This window comes from Synchiropus splendidus, chromosome 19, assembly GCF_027744825.2.
Source record: "Synchiropus splendidus isolate RoL2022-P1 chromosome 19, RoL_Sspl_1.0, whole genome shotgun sequence".
Lineage (NCBI taxonomy): Eukaryota > Metazoa > Chordata > Actinopteri > Syngnathiformes > Callionymidae > Synchiropus > Synchiropus splendidus.
In genome coordinates, this window is record NC_071352.1 from 4,511,258 (window position 1) to 4,534,643 (window position 23,386).

The 23,386-nt window shown below is 43.7% G+C and overlaps 3 protein-coding genes across 3 annotated transcripts; 2 read left to right on the forward strand and 1 right to left on the reverse strand.

The window, feature by feature from the left end:
* The first annotated feature begins 1,232 nt into the window (after window positions 1-1,232).
* On the forward strand, window positions 1,233-3,424 carry aimp2 (aminoacyl tRNA synthetase complex interacting multifunctional protein 2). Its single transcript, XM_053852117.1, has 4 exons — window positions 1,233-1,446; window positions 2,066-2,278; window positions 2,431-2,665; window positions 2,724-3,424. Exons 1-4 carry the CDS (start codon window positions 1,324-1,326, stop codon window positions 3,110-3,112), a joined length of 960 nt encoding a protein of 319 aa, XP_053708092.1. The 5' UTR covers window positions 1,233-1,323; the 3' UTR covers window positions 3,113-3,424.
* A 342-nt stretch (window positions 3,425-3,766) lies between these two features.
* On the reverse strand, window positions 3,767-7,200 carry zgc:161969 (uncharacterized protein LOC569044 homolog). The gene is made up of 2 exons (XM_053852429.1): window positions 6,924-7,200; window positions 3,767-5,870 (listed from the first exon to the last, which is right to left on the reverse strand). The coding sequence occupies exons 1-2, from the start codon at window positions 7,107-7,109 to the stop codon at window positions 4,155-4,157; spliced, it is 1,902 nt and encodes a 633-aa protein (XP_053708404.1). The 5' UTR covers window positions 7,110-7,200; the 3' UTR covers window positions 3,767-4,154.
* A 742-nt stretch (window positions 7,201-7,942) lies between these two features.
* On the forward strand, window positions 7,943-20,828 carry cacng4b (calcium channel, voltage-dependent, gamma subunit 4b). Its single transcript, XM_053851810.1, has 4 exons — window positions 7,943-8,365; window positions 15,876-15,959; window positions 17,382-17,522; window positions 18,305-20,828. Exons 1-4 carry the CDS (start codon window positions 8,143-8,145, stop codon window positions 18,829-18,831), a joined length of 975 nt encoding a protein of 324 aa, XP_053707785.1. The 5' UTR covers window positions 7,943-8,142; the 3' UTR covers window positions 18,832-20,828.
* The last annotated feature ends 2,558 nt before the right edge of the window (window positions 20,829-23,386 follow it).

Sequence of the window (23,386 nt, forward strand, 5' to 3'; positions counted from 1 at the left end):
ACCGAAGTATTCATTGCTGCGCATCAGCTCAACACTGATTATATGTCAGTGACCCGGTGAGGTTTACACGGCCATCACGTCCGACGTCTGTGCTCAACTCAACCTGCATGTCCCACTCCATGTCCATGTTCCTGCATGATTTAAACCACAACTGTCGATTGTCGGGTTTCAGCGCTCCGACCTTCTCAGTTTCAAGTCCAGGTTCTGGCCCGAGACCCAGAACGTCTGGTCTGGTCTGGATGTGGAAAAAATAAATTAGATTATACCTAGAATTTATGGGCTTTTTGTTTTGTTTTGGACATGTATCTCTGATTGTGGCCTTCATATAATGTATTTATTAGTGGTGAGACTTTAACGAATTAATTAATCACAATTAACGCGTTAAATATTTTAATCACATTTAATCATTTAATTTTAATTTAATTTAATTTAACAGTTTTCTCTCCAGACAACACGGAACCTTTGTAAGCGCAGGAGTTCCTGGTCGCAGTTAGGATGATAACAACAACGACAAACATGGAGGAATCCCTGAACAAAAGCAAACAAAAGCAAACAAAAGCATCGGTTTGCTTTTGTTCAGGGATGTTTTTCGCTACACAGTGGCCAGGGTTTCCACTACTCTGAATGGACTGGAAATTCTGATAAAATTCAAATTCGTTCTGAAGACATTAAAAGAGCTTCAGTTTTGATAAGGTGATATAAAAACTTGTAAACATATATATATATTAGTGTGTGTGCTTAATCTCTAAACGCATCGATTGAGCTCCACATTTCTGTCTGGTTTGAAGATATACAGTATATCTAAATTCGACATTTGACACTAAGTCACAATGACGAGACACGAGATAATGTCGCCCTCTAGTGAGTTCTAAAAATGATTTTTCTTTTTGAATATTTGTAATTTCAACGAAACTTCTTTCACAATGTGTCAAGATTAAAGGTGAATTTATTGTGTCTAACTTCATAGCTACTGAATTTAAACCCAGCTGTATGTTCGTATTTATTTCGCACAGTCAAAAGCAATGTAAATTATTGATTTTATGATTCTACGAATTATCATCCTATTTTAACAAGACATGGTTAAGGTCTATTTACAGGAATTTAAGGGCGTTAAATCGGAGAAATGTGCTTGTATTACACACTCCCGCACGACAGGAGGCGAAATCCTATCACAACCACCATTGGATTATGACGCGAAGAAGCTGACGTCATCGCTCTTTTCCGGTGTGCTCGCCGCTGCTGCTGCCTGTCAACGGCACACATCATCAGACCTTTTTGTTTCTCGCCGTTTTCGCTCAGAAATTAAACAGACTGTCCGTCAACATGTCCATGTACAAGGTAAAGCCGATCTGTGGTGGCGACGTCACGATTGACTTGCCCACCTGCATGTACAAGTTACCCAATATCCACACGCAGCCAGGAAGCGCGTCTCAGCCAGCGCTGCAGGTAAACTTCATCTCGTTCCCTTTTTAAGTCGCTCGTGTTGGCTGTGTTTAGCGATACATATGACCAGACGTTACCCGGACTGCACACTGTGCGACGTTTGGCTGATGCAACATTTCACTAAATGGCTTTCCACATCATTTAGATTGCACTTATGAGACAACGTGGCGTCGCAAAAGATATTGTTGTCCTGAATAACCTGTCGAGGATCGTGAGTTTTTTTTAAATTATCATTACAGTTTTATGTGCCTCGTTGACATGATCTGAGGTTAGTTTCGTTTTTCACCATAATCCGACGAACAAGTCATCATCATCATAAACATACTGAAACACCTAAATTCGCTGAGATTCATAGTGAAGACATAATCTGTGGGTAAGTTTTTATTGATACTGTAAGTCAGTTACATTTAAATACAAGTTTCTTTACCCATATTCTGGTGTATTAACATGTGCATGGAGGGCAACATCCATCCATTGTATTCTGTGTATGAATATTCTGGAGCATGAAGATGAACGTAACCAAGGTGCTGAACAATTTTTAATCACTGAATTTTTAGGTTGCTCTTATGAAGTTTCATCGTATTATTTTTAATAACCTGTTTGTTTCTGTTTATCTCCACAGAATGGTGAAATGGATCCAGCAGTCAAAGCCCTGGAGGCCCGGCAAGATGAGATCATGCGAAAGCTTTATGAACTAAAAGCAGCGGTTGAGGGTCTCGCCAAGACGGTGACCACACCAGATGCTGACCTGGATCTGACTGTCAGCAGCAGCCTCACGTCCCCCAGCTCTGCAAGCCTCCAAGGCACGGCTGACCTGGACTCTCTGCTGGGGAAGGTACGTTTAGCTTCAATTCTTTGAAAGGCTACTGTTGTAATTCTATAAATGGAATTCAGTTACCAGATCAGACTGGTTTGTTGGAATGTGCTCGCGGGGAGAAGTGAGGGTGTGGATCCAGATGCTCACAGTTTGTGCTTTTGTGTCACCAGGACCTCGGTGCTCTCCGTGACATTGTCATCAACGCTAACCCAGCACAGCCCCCCCTGACCCTGCTGGTGCTTCACAGTCTGCTGTGTCAGCGATATCGAGTGCTGTCCACTGTCCACGTCCACTCCTCTGTTAGCACCGTGCCACCACAGCTCCTGTCCTGCCTTGGCCCCCGTCACGTGGACAGCTACGCGCGTCACCTGTTCCAGCTGGGCTTCACCCTCATATGGAAGGACGGTGAGTTCAGTTGCGTGGACTTTTAGTGGCATTATTTTTATTTGTTTATCCTCCTCAGTCCCGAAGCTGCAGATGAAGTTCAGCATGCAGAACATGTGCCCTGTGGAGGGTGAGGCCAACGTGGCCCGTTTTCTTTTCAAGCTGCTGGCCCCTTACCCCAGTGACCCGGCTCTGGCGACCCTGGTGGACAGCTGGGTGGACACTGCTTTCTTCCAGCTGGCAGAGGGCAGCGCTAAAGAGCGAGCTGCCGTCCTGCGCTCCCTCAACTCCGCGCTGGGTCGTAGCTCTTGGCTCGTGGGTCAGGAGTTCTCCCTGGCTGATGTGGTCTGCTACTGCTGCGTGATGCAGAGTGGATCCGGGTTGTCGGCGCCGGCCAATGTCCAGCGCTGGATCAAGTCCTGTGAGAACCTCGGCCACTTCATGCCTGCCAAGCTGCTTCTGAAGTGACGCTCCTAGACCAGGCACCGGAGGGATCTCATACTGGGAAAAAGGGCATTCGGAAACAAAAAAAAAAGACCATCTTGTGATGCTTCTTTAGGTGTGCAAACCATCATAGTCTTTCACAGGTTTGACTAAAAGGAAGCAGCAGAAGATGGTGGCGTAAAGAAGGAATCACTGGTACTTACATTCATACACAACTTTCACTCACTTGGTGCCTAACAAAATCCTGCCCTCGATGTGTGCTGTGAGCTTGAGGTGTGAGCAGTTGTACTTTGTACCCTTGATTTTCTGAAACTATTAAAATATCAATTTTGGAACAACGGCTGTCTGGTTTTGAGTTGCATTCTTAAAATAGTCCAGTAGGGGATGCAATATCCCCGGAATAGGAACATGCATGTATGTGAGAGGCTTTGTTTGCGTGCAGCGAGGACAGATGGGTCTTCACTTCAACTGATCATGACATAATGAATGGAGATCGTTTTCGAGTATCAGAGATCGAGTATCAGTGCCTTGTTGAGCAGTTTCAATATGTTTCCAGTTCACAACAGGGTTTATTGGTCAAATATGGTTGACTGACACTAAACGTTTCCAGTCGCTCAAATTGACAAAATGTTGGGAAACCTGCAGTTTTAGAACGGAATAAAACAGTTCTCACATCCAACGTGGACGAACAAATCCCTCCGCATCCGTCGGGGTTCCATCAGCACAAGTGTCACACTGACAGCCGGGTCCCAGAAGGGGGTGCTCTGACAGCTCCGCAGGCTCCTCACTGACATCTGGGCTCAGAGGGGCTAATGCTCCCAGGATCCGATTCTGTTGACGCAAGCGGCCGCGCACCAGATACCAGCAGATCGAGTACTGTCAGAGTTGGGAAATACAAAAGACTTTGCTCAGGACCTGCAGGTCAAAGGAAGTCAGGCGTCTGGTGGACTCAAATCGAGTCTCACTGAAAACAGACAAACTGTATTTCATTTCCGAGTGAAATAAAGAGGAAAATGCATAATCCATTTCCATAACTATTATACAAGATCTTAAAAAAAGGTTGAGTTTAATTAGAAGAAAAACGGCAGAAGCTGCTGTTGTATCTCAACAGCTGAAGCCGCTCAAAGTAGTCCTCGGTCAGAAAGATCCTCTGAGATGTGACGATGTTGCTCTTCTGGCTGAAGAGCCCCTGGACTGGCGCGGTGGACGGCAGTGGAGTGTTGTATTTGAGGAAGAGCTGCTTGACTCGGGGGAAGTCTTGCAGGCTCTCCAAAGCCTTGCCCGTCCCCTCGATGTACTTCTGGATCTCCTCCGTCACGCCCCATTGCTCCGCGTCCATTGCAGGTTTGGCGGATCCGTAGCTGAAGAAGTCATCCTCAGACTTGATGGTTGGGCCACTTCGGCTGGCGTTGGCAGTGGCGGCGGCGGCACACGGCTCCACCAGTGACGCCTCGGTGGCCAGCAGTGAGCACATCTCCTCCCGTTCTGACGCCGGCATCCACCACAGGCGGAACTGCGGCGTTGTCGCGGTGGCGAACTTGGCTTCCGTGCTGGCGAACAAGTCTTTAAAACGCACATCGATGGCCGCAACGACGGCGTTTATGACATCGGCGAGGAAGGTCGCCGAGTCCTTCTGCTCGTTCAGCTTGTTCTTCAGGCTCAGAACCGTCGGGATGACCAGACCCAGGAAGCATTTCTGCTCCGCCTGGAACAGCTCCAGAGCAAAAGCCAGCGGGTGAAAGACGGACACATACTCCTTGAGGAAGGCGAGCTCCTCAGGCAGCAGCTGCGGTGTCTCCAGGCGTGTGCACAGCTCCGTGAAGTCCAGCTCGCTGAGTCCTACCAGCTTCTGCAGAGCACAGTACTCCACATTCCAGTGGGTGATGCTTGGGACCACCAGAGGCATCTTGGCGATGGCCTCGGCTGCAGGCAGACCCACCTGGACGCGGTGGCATTTGCTCCAGATGGAGTAAACCTTGCACATGGCGCTGTAATGCAGCTGACACGTGGGGCCCTGGGACACTGCCTGCCAGAAGTCCTCACTCACTATCAGCTCCAGGTGGTGTGACGCACATCGCCGCACTGTAGGGACAAACAACATCATGTCCTGCTCCGGGTCTCCATCCAGAAGTGAGGCGACATTCTCGAAGACGCCGATGTCATCGTCACTCTCCTGCGAGTCCATCATGTACTCCCGGAACACGCTCATGAACGGGCTGGCGTTGTCCGTGACTGTAGTCTGGACTTTACCCTCGATGCCGTAGGCCACGTGGACCTCGTGCATCTTCTGCACAACCGTGTCGAAGGAGACGGTTCCTCGCAGACGTGAAAAACTCAAAGCAGCCGATTTCCTCTCCAGAGAATTCGGGTCAATCCAGTGGCAGGTCATCGCAAAGAAACTGCGGTTATTGAAGGTCCAGATGTCTGCGGTGGTGCACGCGTACTGGATCTGACTCAGCTTGCTCAAGAGCTCCTCCCGCATCCCAGTGAAGGCCTGGTCCATCTTTGCGAACAAGGCCACTCTGTCCATCGTTTTCAGACCTTCGGTCAGCCCAGCGATCAGCTTCTGGAAACCAGGCTGCTCCAGAACATGAAAGGACAGGCAATCCTCCATGATGAAGTTGAAGATGAGCTCGTCCATCCTCGACTGACTCATGTACTTGGAGAGGATCTCGGCTTTTACTTTCTTCAGCTGCCAGTGTCGACTCTCCTCGCCGTTGTGTTCCGCCCTCTTCCGACCCCTTTTAACATCCGGCCTGGCATCGCAGCCTAAATGTGTTCGCTGAAATCAAAAACAGCAGGATGTTCATCAAAAACACAACATCATGTAATAAATAGGATTATTTCTGATCTTGTCCTTTACGGACAAAAACTCAGAAAAATCACAACTATATTGTTCCACTTCAAAACATCAGATGTTTAGGTTATACTGCATGATGACATCCTTCCCCTGGTCTGCCTTGTGCATAAAATGGTGGTGATATTGCCAACTCTGCACTCGCCACTTGTTTCATCCTGATCCATAACATACATTGCAAAAATAAATTGAGGCATATTATTCTTATATGAATTACATATTAATAATTCTAAATAAAATGATTCTGCCACTGTCAACAAGTTGTCTTCCTACTGCATGGTCAGGACAATCATCACCTTTGAACATCTGGCCTGGCATCGCAGCCTAAATGTGTTTGCTGAAATCAGAAACAGCAGGACACACATATCTCAAGTGCTACCATCAAACACAACATTATGCGATGGACATAAATAGGATTATTTCTGATCTTGTCCTTTACGGACAACAGGTTTTTGGAAAGTAAAAAAACTCAGAGCATCATCATCAAGGTCTTTATCTTGCTGAAGTTGTCGAAAAATGGACGTAGAAATGTAACAACAAAAATGTAGAACATTAAACATTTTTGTGGTTTATACTTCAGTGCTTCAGTTCACCATCTGTCTGAGAAAGGAGAACACTGAATATAGAATTATATTAGCCATCTTTCAGCACTGTAGTTAAACATCTAAGGTGAAATGTGAGATTACAACTAACTTTTCTATTAATTGTCACCGTAATTTCCGAAATTTACAGTCTCTCCCTCCCATTTTTGACATATTTTTGTCTTTCCTCAATGACGGATGGAGAGCAGCCCAACGCGTCCACATGAAAAATGAATACTCTTAAGACAAATAACAAAATTTGAGGGCGCTAAATCACAACTATATTGTTGCACTTCTAGACATCAGATGTGTAGTTCGTGACTCTTCAGTGAAGTTGCTCAATCTAAATGATCCTGTTCACAGACATCAGTGAACATCAAAAGTTCATCTGACTTACATCTAAATGCTTCTTCAGGTTGGACGTGGAAGTCTTGGAGGTGGACAGCAGGTTGACCCTCGGCAGACACAGGTTACACTGCACGATGATATTCTTGCCCTGGTCTGCCTTGTACGTAAAATGGTGGCGATATCGCCAACTCTGCATCGCCGACTTGCACTCGCCACTTGTTTCATCCAGATCCATGTCCGCGTCTATCTCGAAATAAAAGTATTGTAATCCGTTTTTGTAATCTAAGTATTTGTGATTACATGTAATGTAACGACAATGGCGGAGAAATCCCCACAAACAGGGGTAGGTCGCTCTCTGTACGGTGGCTCACATGGACCAAAATAGCGGGCAAAAATCGCTCAACGCATGCGCACCGGCCCCAATCTCTTATCGCCGCTTATACAAACAATGCGCATGCGTTGAAGAAATACACTTCCCCTTTCCAGCACGCAAGTAAATGGCGCCCTCTTTGGGGCAACTACGGAGGAAGCTTCTTTGTCCTCCGTCCAGAAAATAACGAAAATGATCAGGACGTTTCACTTTTGTTCTTTCACTTTTGCTCTGTTTGGCGCGTATTGGTATTTAATGAAAATGATTCCACGCCAGTATTCATATAATAAAAAGGGAAAATAACAGTTTATGAGAGAACAGTTCATCATAATCTGGATTTGAGTTTATTAAATTATGGGTTTAATATTAAAACATGGAATTTAAAAATTATAATATTAAAATCTTTATTTTATTTATGTAAAATTCCAAACACCTCATTTTTGTGTAACTATGATTGAAATCGCGATGGTTTCACAATTATGGAATGAAATGTAAACAGCCTCTCCCTGTTTTCTTTTACATTACATATTATATCTCTGTTATTTTAACTTAAAACCGTAAAACCATTTGAATTAATCAAATATTCGCCCTATTTTTTGCTCCTTTAACCCCTTCCATTCCATTATTGGCTGTTGATGATGAGGGTGGGGTTTCATTGACGTCGTGGTTTACAGGCTCAGTCTGTGTTGGAGCAGGCAAAAGTGTTAAATCAGGTGAGAGGGTTTGAGCTGTGGAGCTTCCCGTTAAGTTGAGGGAAAACTCAGCGACTGAATAGTCCCACTCGTTTCTCTTGGAAACCCGGTCGGGGTCATTGAGAAAGTGAACCCGCATCAACAAGTATGACCCTCGGTTCTGCGCCCTGACGCGTGTGGGAGCGGAGACAGTAGCATGAAGCGCAATGGCTTGGTGTGACCGCGGGGTTCAGACGCTGTTGGCCACCGTCGGGGCTTTTGCTGCCTTCAGCCTGATGACCATCGCCATCGGCACCGACTACTGGCTGTATTCACGGGCGTATATTTGCAACGGAACCAATGCCACCACTGACGAGACCCAGCCACAGCCCAAAACCAAAAAGGGGGATCTCACCCACTCGGGGCTCTGGAGGATCTGCTGTATCGAGGGTGAGTGTCGAATCGTGGCGGTTTCAGGAGTTGAATGATCGGGCTCGGAGGTTCTTTCTGGCAACGGAGCGCACAAAAGGCGCAGGCGCTTTTACGCACAAGCTGGAGACCGAACGCACTTTTCATAAGTGCGAAGCTCGCAAAGATTTCTTAAACTATCTTCAAGAGTTATCACCTTATTTTACGGGAATTGGTTACTATACGTGCGCACTCTTTGCTTGCTGTGTACGATTTTTAACGCCTTTTGGAACCTTTAAAATGCGTTTTTTGAACAGTGTTTTTCACACACTTCGATGATGCTTTTTGTGTGAGATAAATAAGAATACACGTTCAGCCCTGGCCAGAAGGGCTCAAGAACAGTCAGCAAATCGCTGTGTCATCACTTGTTTCTCCTCAGATTTGTTCAAACACAGCGACATTTCGCGATCAAAACCAACATTCCAGCGGCACCAGTTGATCCAGACAGATGCGTAATCGCAGTAGTGGACTTAACTGGTTCTGCGGAATCACAATTTGGTAGTAAAAGATACGTTAAACCATAATGCAGAACTGTGTGCTGAGGACAGCTATTGTTAGAGCGAAAACCAAACCTCTATTTATGAAAAGGTACAAATGATGAACAATAAATGTTTCTGACAACAGAGCACGAAACACTTTCTGACAGGACAATATGTAAAAATCATGATCATGATAATAAATAAAACACAAAAATGACTTTTTAAAAAGGAATGCTTACATGAATAAGTATAAATGTACTTAAATAAATACATTTATACATACTGTTTACAGAATTACAGAATTTGATTTGTCTTTTTTAAGTGGTCTAAAGTCGTATCTTGATTTATGCCATTTGTTTTGACACAGTGAAATGAAGAAAATGTTATTTCAGTTATTGACGGATATGACACTTTTACACCATAGCTATGTGGGCACTCAGCACACACACACAGAGACTCCGTACAGCATCATCATCATCCTTCTAATTTCCACCTATTCTTTTACGTGGTTATTTTTGTAATAATTCTGTAATAATTGACTCAAAATATACATATTTTTGCAATCCAAGTGCAATCAAACCCATGAGCAGAGAGAGTTCAGGTCTGACGTCGCTGTTCTGTAGGTTGAAACTGTCAGTCAACACCGCCACAAATAAAATGTCCCCTCAAGAATAAAAGTGAATAATGCTGTTGCACTTTCAAACACAAGGGTCACAGCTGTCCTGCTTAAACTGTGGATCCAATAGAAGTCAAGTTCTGAATGGAAACGAGTCCCTGTGTCAGCAGCTCCTTCAAAGGTGCGCATTATTAGTCCACTTTCATTCATCTCTTTATTGTATCTGACGCTGTTGCTTGGCAACGTCCCTGAAATCGCTATGGAAACATGCCTTTGCGATTTAAAAATAGATGTCTTCGCGTCATGTCCGAGTTAAATTACTTTTTCTTTCTTGCTTTTTGTCCCTTTTGCCTGTGATTTCGAGCGTCTGCTGTTTGGAGAGTGACGTGCTCAGACAGTCGCTCATTGATGCAGCGCTCGCTCGCATCCGGCCGTCTCTGAACTCCAGCGGCTCTCAGTGAAGGAGAGATGTGACTGGAGGGATTTGTCCCTGTCACAAACGTATGTGGTGACGCAGGAGGTGTTGTTGCTGACAGGTTAGCAACACGTGTCACTCATCAACATACATGCACGTTTCACACCTCATCCTAAAGCCGCCTTAAAAAACGATGCTGGGCGGCGCAGTGTTGCAGAGAAGACTAAAGATGTGAAAACATTTTTCCTTAAGCAACAATTTGGCCCACACTCGGAGACATGTAATTACCAGAATAACTCAGCACATTGTGTTCCAGCAGCAGGTAGAGGAGCCGCTGTGATTTATGGAATATTAGAGCAACCGTGGAGAAGCATTGTACAATATTGTAGGATGAAAAGAGGAAGGGAAACTGCACTCACTGTCATGTCACCAAAGTTTTCTGTATGATGATGACTTGATATTCATGGAAAAGGGTTAGACACACCAGGGGTGGACATTTTGTCTTGTGGCAAACCACAATATTTCCAGAATCCAGCTCCACTGGTGATGGGCTGATGAGGCTTCATGAAACAGTGTCCTCATTTTAGGAGGCCACTAGATGGCACTCTCTGCTCTAATATCCTTGGATTATATATATATATATATATATAATTCAAATCCAAGGATTTTAGAGCAGAGAGTGCCATCTAGTGGCCTCCTAAAATGAGGACACTGTTTCATGAAGCCTCATCAGCCCATCACCAGTGGAGCTGCATTCTGGAAAATAAATAAACAAAACAAATCTATTTTTTGTGTTCATATTTGTATTCTATGTCACTTGCTACTGTCATATTTAACACTTCTTTTTAATGGGTTTATTAAACCCATCCCTCATTATTTTATTTTATTTATTTATTTATTTTTTTATGCATCTCATGACTTTTTTTATAGTTATATTCTATGTGTTACTGCATTCAATAAAAGAAATTGGGATATTTCTTTATTTTTAATAAGTAAATTGTTGTTTAAATACATCCTACATTTCAAGAGTTTGGTATTCAACCACGGCAATTCTTACGCATACTGAGTCTAAATAATGGCTCAGCTCTTTTTCAACAAACATCTCCACATAGCTCTCATGCAAACAGCCATAATGATGACATCATCCTCAGTGGGCCCCTGACTGAATGTCCTGCTACAACATGCTAACCTCCAGTGCCGCCAGTGAGGACCTGTGCAACTCAAGCTGCAGCAACACAATGACAGTCACGTGACAAGAGCCTTCTCCAAAACCTCCCACTCGTCCCCTGGTGTCACCGGAAACTACCATGCACAACATGGCTCATTAACTTAAGGGCCCTGAAGCTGTGATTCTCCTCCTGGAGAACGATGGCAATACGTTACAGATTTGCCGACTCATTGAGCGATGAAAGCAGATTTAACGGGTGAAGACCCTGAATTCAGACGAAAGCAAAGACATCTGGCTCATCGTGATGTTCCCTACTAATTGTGTGTTAAAACTATAGCTGTGGCCTTGTTGTCATGGCGACTCATCAGGACGGAATCATTACATCCACACATAGACACAATTACGCGGCCACACCCCTCTTCTCACGATGACAAGCACATTAACTTATTGACAGCCACGGCCCCTCGCGGTTCGCAGCTTCCGGCGGGGGGCGTTGGGCTGGACAGATTGCGCCGACAATATGTCGCCCCCCCCCTCCACTTCGCGTAAACACATCGCTGTGGCACACATGGCGGCACGTTCCCTTCCCACCTCCCTGTAATGAATGTGTTTCAGTGTTCCGAGACGCGCGGTTCAACAAGCTCTCCGTGACATTTACGTCGCAGGAAGGAATACATTGAAAGGATTTACAGGTCAACAATGCCTGTATTTCTGAAGTCCATATTGCTGCTGCTTTAAGTGCAGCTCATTTCCATCAGGAATGGACGGCGTGAAACCAGCGGCGAGAGAACAACACAACAATCCAATTAGCCAGTACATATTTATGGTAATCGATCTGAGGCGGGCTGGCAAAGGTGCCGGTGTTAGTCTCTATCATTACACTCATGACTGTGGATGTTCATAACGGAGAGGGGGTCGGCACGGCGACCACAAGGCAGTAATTAATAAGCCACAACGTAGAAGTGTGATGGCTATTCAGCGATGGCACCTGCTGCGCGCGCGCGCCTCCCCTCATTAAGGGTTTAAGTCATGGGTCGCCTCTGTTGCTGGTGTCCTCGCTGGGTTTCAATAGTCGTGACTCTTTCATTCACCAGCTGTCAGTCATGTCAGATCTGTTTGGATGGACTCCTCAGTTTCATTGTTCATGTGTGATGGAATCCCGAAAACAAGGCTCGGAGGGAAAGTCCACCACAAGCCACCGTTTGGTGGAGCTGAGTCGGCACTTTCTAAAGGCGATATGCACAGAGAAAATGAACGGAGAGAAAACAGTGCCCTGAGGCTCTCCAGTTGAAGAGCTCAGAAAATCAAGTAGTTGTTTTTTTAACCCAAAATTTGGACTCGAAATAGCTAAGAATGTTATGTTGGCATAATCACGAATGTTTTTGCTTCAACTGAACTGAAATTTTCAGCTTGAGAGGAAGCATTTCGATTGTGTTTTTGTCATTGTTGTTGCTGTCTTTACAGTGATTATAACATTTTGGCAGAAAATGAAAAGCTATTTCCCCAAAATACTTTTGTTGGTTGAACTAATTTTTGATGTAACCTTTGTATGCATTCATTTATGGTCTCCAATATGAGATATATTTTATGTAATAGTTACTTTTCATTTTCATTTGTTTAATTTGTTCCATTGTTTCCATGTGTTTTTTGTCTGCTTTAATGCTAGTTTGTTTTTTGTTTACACTGTTTATGGTTGGAAATATGTAATAATAATTATCTAATAATTATTTTGTTTGTTTTATTTGCACTTTTCAATATTTAGTTTTTTCGTGAAATATTTTTTTCTTTATTTTTTTATAATTGGTATTGGAAACAGAAAATGATTTATTTAACTAAACTGATTTATTAAACTTAAACTTAACTTAAATTAACTTAAAGATACACATATTTTATTTATTTAGTTTTCTTTTAATTTTTGATGTTCATTCAGTCCATTTTCTGAATGGTTAAAAATGAGCTGCTGTCTATTGGTGAAGTAGTCTGTGTTCTGGCAGTTCCACGTTCTCTCCATGGCTGCCACCAGTGATATTTTGACAGCTCTGTGGAAAAACAGAGGTCTTTCTGGTGCAAGATGCAGGTTGACAATATCCGTGACACAGCTGTGAATACCTGCTGCGTCAGCACTTCTTTCATTCCTCCAGTGAGTGTCAGAGTTTGAAGAATTCATTGCCAAGGACGTAGATAGACATGTTGTCAGTTACGAGCAAATTGTGAGCTTTGACAGTGAAGGCTGAGTATACAGACTTGCTGGAGGCAAATGCAGAATCAGTGAAGCAGACAAGGTGAGTTGCAGGGGATCAGGGAAGCAGATTGTCTCCAGTTTGAGTGCAGGAAGAGACGGGAGGATAGGTCGCCTGAGAGTCCTGGACTCTCATGGGTATTTGAGACGGTGACTCTTGTGAGTGTATGATTGTTGGGCAGGTGTGAAGGGAGGGTGACGGACACTTGGTGACACAATATCCTGACTGTTAATCTGCTCTGTATCACTTGTGGGAAGGAAACAAAGCTCCTCCAGTGGCCGCACTTCCACGCACAAGCACAATGAATGTCACTTTTGCACGGTGTATTCATCCGTCTGGCCGCTAAAGAGTGCGCATCCCATGTAAGTTATTGTGCTGCCGGAGTCGGAGCAACTTGATGAGACAAGAGACTTTTCCACCGAGGCGCCGCTTTATTGAGCTGCGCTGTGTAAATTCCCAATAATTACCATGTTCATCATGATCATCCCGTGGCCACTGGCAGCTCAGCTTCGGCAGCTGCTTCCAGAGCTTCCCTGTGATGCGGTAGTTATGAAAACACCGATCCCTGTATGGCGTTTATGTAAATGATCTTATAAGACAGGAAGCGGCGTTGCCATGGAAAAGCAGTTAGCGGCTGTTTGGCGTGTTGATGGCGTGAGCTTAATGTCTACCTCGTGCGCAGTCGCTCCTGGAGGTTTCGCTACCTTCTCATTATGAATCCCCATCAATCTTTTGCTTTTGTTTCATTTTCCAGGCGGCGCAACAGCGACCCGCCTCTCTCCCCTCTCATTTGTCTGCTTGTAATCCAATTCTGAATCTGTAGCAATATTGTCTCCGATTCCTCACAAGGGCCGTAAAAGCCTTAAACTAACATATAAAGGGGTTAACTGAGCTCACGTTGACCTTTTAGCTGAGCCCATCGCACACAAGGCCTCATTTACGGAGCGGCTGTTTCACAGCCAGCAAATGAAAAGACAAATGCCTCTCCTGTCGCCGACTTCTCCTTCACAACGCGGAATTAGCCCGACGTTTTTTTACTCCTCCCATCGGTGACCAGACACAGAAAGCCATGCTCCATTTTGTGATTTGACACTAATTAATTTGATGTCCCTTATTAAGCTGCAGACCTAGTTAAATGGGCCCCGAAATGAAGGCTACATTTACTGTCTCTGTAGTCGCACCTCTACTGTTAGCTCAGATCGGATGCTTTTTCAAGCAAGTTTTATAATATTCCTGCTACATAATCCCTTGTCTGATCGAGGGTCACCTCTACATACTTTTATTTTTTAAACAAAAACGTTTGTAGTGCAAATTAGAGCCCAAACTGAATCCAGAACACAGAAGCATGACTCTCTCTCTCATTGGAAAACGTACAGGATTAAGTCCGACTTCTTGTGCCTGTCTCTGTGTGGTCAACTCGCCTGCAATAAAATCTCTTGTCCTTTGTCAAATGATTCATGAGTGTTGATGCCAATCTTTGAACGATAAAAGACTGAAACATTTATATTTATGTGATGGAGTGTTCATTGTTAAAATTATTGCTACATTTAGAGCCACAGTTCTCCATTTCTTCTATTCTCGATGGAGGTGCGTCCATTTTTTAAACATAAAAACAGTCTGCAAATGGCTTTCCTTAATTCAGTGCTTGCCCAACTCTCCACCGCCTCTGTAAATAGTATAATTTTCCTGTAAAACTACTATAAGTACACCTGTGCATAACATTGTATGCTTGTTAACATTAAAGAAAAGAAAAAAGTAAGTAATATAAATCAATTTACAAGAACTTTTTTTTTTACATTGTTTTTGTCTGTAACAGAAAAGACAGATTTGGCTGAAATTGAAAAACAAAAATCGTGAGTGGATGTGCAATTACACTTTATTCTAGTACAGCAAAAAAGAATGTTTCAAGATCACATGCACCACCCCCTCTGCCCCTCTATTTGAGAAGGACTGCCTTAGACATTCACACAGAAAATGACATCAACATCCACTGAACGCCATTTTCATCGGAATCTGCAGGCATCCATCCTTCAGAATTTTCAACATTACTTTTTGACACATGCAATGTCGACAGTGGGATGATCATTTTCAAGTTTCATGTCACGAGAGGTGAACAGGGTTAAGAATAGTGATATCTACAACACAAAGAAAAAGTCACCTATCCAGGTCTCAACAGGTCAAATGGCGAATTGACTTCCTCACACACACCTCCATTGACCCTTCCCCCAGCCCCTCACTCGTGTTGCTATGTGCTGTGTACAACCAGACTCAATTACTGTACGGCTAGAGGATTTAACCTCATCTCTGCCCCCCCCCACCTTTCACACCTCGTCTCTTGGGGAAAACACAGACATTGGTATAGGAAAGCCTCCATTTTTTTTGTAGTTTCCCAGTTTGGCGGCAGACATCTGAAAATCCCTCCCTTAAAGCAGAAAAAAACTTGAAATGGTGTGTAGATATTGACTTTAAGCGTGTCCTTGATGGTCTTTTGGAGCAGAACAATAAAGAATGTTGGAGATCAAAGTAGAAAGTGTGGATGTTTTCATTTCACTCTGCCCTCTTTTCATCCGACAGGCATCAACCAAGGCAGCTGCTATAGGATCAACCATTTCCCAGACGACAACGACTATGACACAGACAGCTCGGAATATCTGCTGCGTAAGCACCTCTTTCACTCTTCAGCCTCGCGAGAGGAAGAATTTGAGGAATTCAGCATCTGAAAAATAATTCATTTGACTGACAGAATCCTCCTTTGGTGGGTGGAATATGCACGGGAAACTGAGTCAGTGTCAGCGGTGGCAGATGAGGTCGGTTGCAGGGAATCAGAGGATTGTTTTGGCCCTGAGGGCAAGAAAGGCGAATGAGAAAAGAAACTAAAATACAGTTCATGCTGCAACAACTAAGTCCGAAAACACTCATGAAAATAAACGACTCCACCATGTCTGCACTGTCTTCGTCACCTTTTTTTAAATCCCTCCAGGAACCCTCACTTCCATGCAAACAGGAAACGCTTGTGTGCACATGCGTATAGAAGCCGAATGAGGGGTAATTTAAATATGGCTTTAAACTTGAAATGATTCCAACCACTCCTGGCGGGACTCAAAGTAGAAGTGTGAAGTGAACTATACAATAAGCTCGTGATACAGAGTAATGATGGTTTAATCGGTGGTGGAGCTTTGTTGAGCTGAAGCTTATTTACCATCAGATACAGCCGAGAACAAAGAAGAGAATCGGGTCTGGCCACATCCAGCCAAAACGATGGCTTAATAAAAGCCTTCACAGTTGGATGGGCTCATTTGAAAGTTGTGAAATGGCACGGCGATTCATTTCAGGGGAGGTGATAGTCATCGAGAGGCCTTGTTGTGTCCCGCAGCTGATTAGCAAGGCTTTTGTCACCACAAGGCCCGAACGTATGAATGATAATGGAGTTCTCAAAAACCAGTGTGGAGGAGGTGAGATAGCGCTGATGAAGGCGCTTCAAATATGGGTTGCATAATACCTACAAAAAATTTGGTATCATTCCGCTAAGTTTTGTTAGATTGGAAGAATATGTTCTCAGTGGTAGCAACTCGGGCAGGTGGTGTCCAAGGAGAAGCAAGATCAAGTTTCCATATGTTCCGATCAGATGTGTGGAGCTGGGAGTGTATTCTCAACTTTGACACGCAGGTCGGTCTCGCAGCAACCTCCTACGCTCCTCTGGAAACCAAGCTCTCTAGATGCCACTCCAACCAAGTAATATATGTTTTTATTGTGACTCAAAACATATTCATCTGGTATATCCGCTCAAATTATAGCTTAATCCTTGAAATGAATTTGCCTTTTAGCTCAGCTCTGTTCTGTAGTATGGAAGGATAGATGGATAGATAGATAGACAGACAGACAGACAGACAGACAGATAGATAGGTAGATAGATAGATAGATAGATAGATAGATAGACAGACAGACAGACAGACAGACAGACAGACAGACAGACAGACAGATAGATAGATAGATAGATAGATAGATAGATAGATAGATAGATAGATAGATGCCTTTTAGCTCAAGTCTCTGAACATAATGGATTGAAACATCTCTTCGCAGGTATAGTCCGAGCCTCCAGTGTGTTCCCCATCCTCAGCACCATCCTGCTCATGCTCGGTGGGCTGTGTGTCGGTTTGGGTCGGGTCTACAACAAGACCAACAACGTCCTACTGAGTGCCGGGATTCTCTTCGTTGCTGCAGGTGAGCCGGTTTGTCGCGACACTACAGTGAAGCGTAACCCGAAGGTGGAGATCTATATGGACACCATGGTTCATCTGGAGTGAAATATTGACCTCGGTACATTACCGACAGGCACACGGTTTAATTGGACTGCCCTTCAAGTAGAGAGTCTCAGGCGCGAAGTCATCCCCAGTTCCCGGCACAAATAGAACGCACCATTAGACTCGCGATGAGGAAAGGCAGCGGGACCGGCCGCTCCTGCTCTGTGATTGTAGCTCATCAGTGCCACAATCAAGCAGAGGTCCAGGTCCTGATGGAGCAAGTGAACCTCTCCATTCCTGCCGAGCCTCTTTCACTTGTCTTTTCCTCGCATTGATGAGACGCCTTCTGTGATTTGCTGATGATAAACCTCCCCCTTCACACTTCACACCCATTGATTTTGTGATTGTGAAGTCGCTGTGGATGGACTTCAGGCCTGATTCATTCACTTTAGCTTCCACATCAGTCTCTCTGGAGGAGCCATATTTAAAAAGCCAAAGGCAGATACAACAAGTCATCTGTCTGATGTTCTTCACTCACAGTGACTCACTGTCTCTTTCTTCCATAAATGACTCATTGTGCAGTCTAAATTTAACACCTGAAACTCACCATGTCTTGAGCAGCAACACAGGAGCTTAGCCAGTTGCTACTCTGTAGTTTAGATGCCACCAAATGTTTTGGTTTGATGGTCCTGAAAACCCTTTGGAAGCCTCATGGAGAACAAGTTCTAATAATAAAGAGGATACTGTGCCTTTTTTGTCCAGGTCTCAGCAACATCATCGGAATCATCGTCTACATTTCCAGTAACGCAGGGGACCCCAACGACAAACGCGACGACGACAAGAAGTACACCTACTCCTACGGCTGGTCCTTCTACTTTGGCGCCCTGTCTTTCATCGTCGCTGAAACCGTTGCCGTTCTCTCCATCAACATCTACATCGAGAGGAACAAAGAACTCCGCTGGAAAGCTCGCCGTGAGTTCATCCGTTCCCTCTCCTCATCGTCCCCGTATTCACGGATACCGAGCTTCCGCTACCGACAGCGGACGTCGCACGCCAGTTCTCACTCCACCGAGGCTTCACGAGAGAACTCGCCGGTAGTCGGGCTGAAGGGGGCGCCGTCTTCCAGCGGGCCACTGGATGAGCTGTCCATGTATGCCCTCGCGAGAGACAGCGTGACGGAGAACACCTACAGCCCTGAACACGAGGCGGGGGCGGATTTCCTCCAAGTCCATAACTGTTTCCCCAATGACTTGAAGGACGGGGTGAACCGCAGGACCACACCCGTGTGATTGCCTGGCGTCGAACGCGGCGAGGTGGCTGCTTTTAAAGGGCTGTGTGGAGGAAAGCTGGAGCCATCGAGGAAAAGACCTGTGCAAGACTGTCAGGGTGTTTCAACCTGTAAATGACCACAAAAGGTGCTAACTGTACATTTTCTAACTTTGTGTTTTAGTCTGTTGTTGTGAACCTTCTCCGAGGTTTGTCTTCATCATGACTGTGACTTTGCCTTATAGCCTTATCTGTACGTTCGGTAGAGACACGCTGTAATCCTGAGTGTTCGCTCGTCGCTACACTTGTAGCGTGTAAATGCTATGACATCAACTGTTGCTAACAAATATGAGCCATACACATGGAGAGAGGTGAGCCACTGAAATCCTGCAGCTATAGCTTGAAAACATGCTTGAAGTCAACATTCCTTCACATTCATTCATACGCAAAGTGATAATCAGAATTGTAGCAAGCGACTCAATTAAAACTGGACTATACTGAAGCACGGAAATGACCGGTGGACTGGGTTTCCAAGTCAGAAAATCCTCGCCACTCTGATCATCCAAGATGGCTTCCACAGACATAAACAGGAAGTAGTTTTGAATCAATGAAATGTGCAGAATGAAGCAAACCCATTGTGTATGTTTGCATGTCATCCGATGTAGTGTGTCCGGGTGACCCAAGTTTTCACAAGTTTTTCATGAGTTAGTCACTTCAAATGAAGGATTCGATGACGACAGATATCAAGCAGCATCTTTTTCCTGGTCACATGACGACCAGATTTATTCAATAATAGCAGAAAAATGCATTTATTTCAATGAACAAGCATTTTGCGCTTTCTGAATGAGTCCAGGGCTACTTCCTGTTCTGACAACGTCACGGCTCATGCCAGCCAATCACGATGCGTCGGACATATGCTTAGCAAATGCTGCAAAATCCTGGCCTTTGCTTGTAAAAGTTCAGTCGCATTTTATACTTACACCGCCGGGTTCTCTTGTTGCAAACGCAGAGTGTGTTTCATGGAAAATTCCTGTAACTTCTGTGGACGTCACTTTCTCATTTCCCGGCTTCAATAACAACAGTGATGTCCTTCCCTATTCACCATTTCCACATTTGTTTGAATGAAAATCCTTGAAAGAATCAGACTTTTTAGAGTTTATTTGGGGAAGATGAGACGGCATTATGGGAAGTGCTTCCATCAACCAGAGGGACTTTGCTCAGTCAACTCACTATGGAATCTAGCAATGTCATGCTTTCCGAACTCTGAATTTTCTCATCTTTTATCATCACAACAAAAGCCTCTGCATTGTCACTGAAAGACCCTGGATGTCCAGAACCCCCTCCTTCTTTATTCACTCCCATATCAATCGGCCATCTGTCAGGAGCTGACAGTGAAAGAGGAAGCCCACGACAGGGAACAGACAGGACTTCCTTTTTGCTGTGAATGAAAGGAGAGTGTTTCATGGATAAAGATAAGACAGTGGGCCTAAGTCAATCTGTTGGACTCCTCCCCCTTCAGTGATAAACATAGAAGAACTGCCAGCTGATGAAAGCTTTTTATATGATATGGAGATCAAGAACCATGAATGTGTTTGAGGACTCCTTATCTTCAGTGTATTCCATCCCCTCAGCCAACACAAAGCCATCTGTTTAGAATGTCGAACTTTTATATGCCAGTGTCCAGACTGCTGTAACTGTGTGTGACGTGTGTAAAAATGTACATGACCTTCCAAAAAAAAAAAAAAGACAGTTATAAGCAGCATTTATCCACCAAACGTTTCTCGCCTTGATGGTTGTAAAGTTCAATTTATCGATTTGTATTCCGGTAAAACTAATTGCAAACACAAATTGATTCTCTGTTTTGTATGGTGGAGTATAACTAGAAGATGAAACTATATTTTCTATTGCATGTATGCAGCAGCTCCGTGTGACTATTGACTGTGTAATATTGTCGTGGATAAGCACATTCGTAAAAACTAGGAGAAGCTGGTGACTGCTCTGAATTGTATAATAAAATAGAGGGAAATGTCAAGCAGATTTGTGGACAAGGTTTTCTTATGCAGCTCAGAACAGACTAGGAAGTTCTTGGTTATGTTGCAGCTACATAAAGCCTGCTCAAATGCACCACAAAGTCTTATCCAGCCAGTTCAATTGTCTCGGCCGCCGAGGTTCATAGCAGAACAATCCAATGGAGAACAACATTACCATGTATTATCTTGTGTAACCAATTTCCATTAAGACAATAGAGTTTACTGCTGTAAAAACCTTTAAAAAACATAAACCTCTTGTTTATTTATTTTGTCAGTTTCCCTCATCTCATTCAATTTGGTCGGTTCTTCTCATATAAAGAGTACTCATTCATGAAGGAGGAAAATGCATGTATTGCAGCACTAAACATAAAGATTATTATTTATATAGATACAAAAGAAGAGTCTATTTTTTTCTGTTCTGGATTGTGGTGTTAATATAAATGTGATTTAAACATGCTGGTGTCATGAGAAAGGTACTACTTGCAGTGTATTAAGAGTCTTTTTTTTTTTTTGCTTTGGTCAGATGAATAGAATTTCACGCCAAATTGATTACTGTAACCTTTATAAATATGGAAAAGTTGCCCAAATATAATGCGATTAATCAACAAAAATGTCAGGCGGACCCCGGGGAGTCGGCGTGGAGGAGCGCTTGCTTTTTCATTAATAACAGCCAGCCAAAATTATAAATGCAATGAGAAGGTCTACAAAAATGTGCTTAAAAATGAAAATAAATAAAAAATATAGATTCTTTACAATTAAAAAAAAATAATAATATATATATATTATAATTTAGAAACGTACAATGCCATCACAAAGTATGTTCAGGGGCCTCATGCTGCCTATATTTCTCTGGCTCTCATAAAATCTGTGTCAAGCTGTGAATGTAGCGTATTTTGTTTCATTGTTTTTCAATATTATCTCCCTGTATCTATTCCATGTTTTATTTCCATTTCCCTTTTCTAAATGTATTTGTTTTTAAATAAAATGATAAAAATTTAAGTTAAATATCATATCGTTTTTAAATTAAAATTGGTTAAAAAAATTATTTTACCTGAATATGTTATTGAGTAACATTAAATTTGCTTGTAAGATAAAATTGTTTTTTTACTGAATTAGTTCAACAACAAAAATAATACAATTATAAATAATATGATGTATACATATATTCAGTCTTTTTTAAACATTTTCACAAATTATGTATTTATTAATTTTCATCATCATTTTCATAATACTATTACTAACAAATAACCGCATGACACTTCTACTTTATTTCAGTTGTTTTAAGGATGTTATTTGACATTAAGTTGAACTATATTTGATGAAAAACAGAAACAGAAATTGACCACAAAAAGACACCATAGCAGAAAAATATTATTACAAAAAAAGGCGCCATAAACAAAAGCATCCATTGGAACACAATATATGCCTATAAAGGTATGTGTTCCCACGATGGTGGTGTGTCACCTGAATTTCTTAGCGACTGAATCTCCTTCATCTGCGAATGATGGACGAGCCGCTTCAGCCTCAGGGTCTCCACATTGTTGTGAGGAAACAAATCTGTCGCCATCCTGCCGATGGCAGCGCTCTTTTATCAAAATGTTAAAAGCCGTCTTTCTTCCTCAGACGGGCGCTGCTCATCTTAAGAGTGAGATTAAACCTAAACAAACCAGCGGACATTGCCCTCTATATTCAGCCTGCCTGAGCATTGATTTGAAGATTTTATTGATGGTTGAGTTTAACCCAAGCCATGGGTGAGATCCAGTCGGAACACTTGACTTTCAGTGTGACTCGTCTCAAGGTGAGCCATTATTTCACATAAATACCTAGAGGGCGCTGGATTATTTTCACTGACAATTGTAAACAGTTTAAGCGTAGCAATTTTCTCCGATTCTGTCTCTTTGACAGGCAGTTTGTCGCCCCAAATCTCATAACCTCTGCCTCATGTGGAAGCCTCTGTGCCGCCAGGTCAAGCGGGCGAGGTGGGCGCCACAGAGGCCAACATCGCTGCGTTGTTTCGCAGAGGAATATTAAGAGGAGGCTGGCAGAAATGGCCTGAGGACACGGCTAATCTAATTTGGTTTGAGTAATGTTGCCTGTCAGTAGAGGTCCCTGTGAAGGCTGCGCGATTTATTCCGCCACCGTTAAAATTAGCTACCAATTAAGCTTGTTTTTCATCCTGGACTGAAACTTTGAAGATAGAAAGCAAGGGTCGCAATTGATGTTAAGAAGACTTCAGATTCGTTGTGTCTGATGTGAGGAAAGTGATGGCTTGGTTCTCACAATTCTCCTCCAGCCAGGTAGCGTTTCAGCTTCCTGTGTTTCCCATCACCTGTCAGCTGACATGACCCGCTCACTTGATGGCAGATGACGTGCCACGCACTGTTGCTTGGAGACTGTGATGTTCTTGGTGTGTTTGCAGGCACCAGTGTGAGCAAATGAAGCGGGTCAGAGGGGTCACCGAGGACGGCCGGCTGCACCGAACCACACTATTATTACACACTTAGACTCAAGCGGCGGCTTCCGCGGCGTCATCTAGGGACCGGCGTTT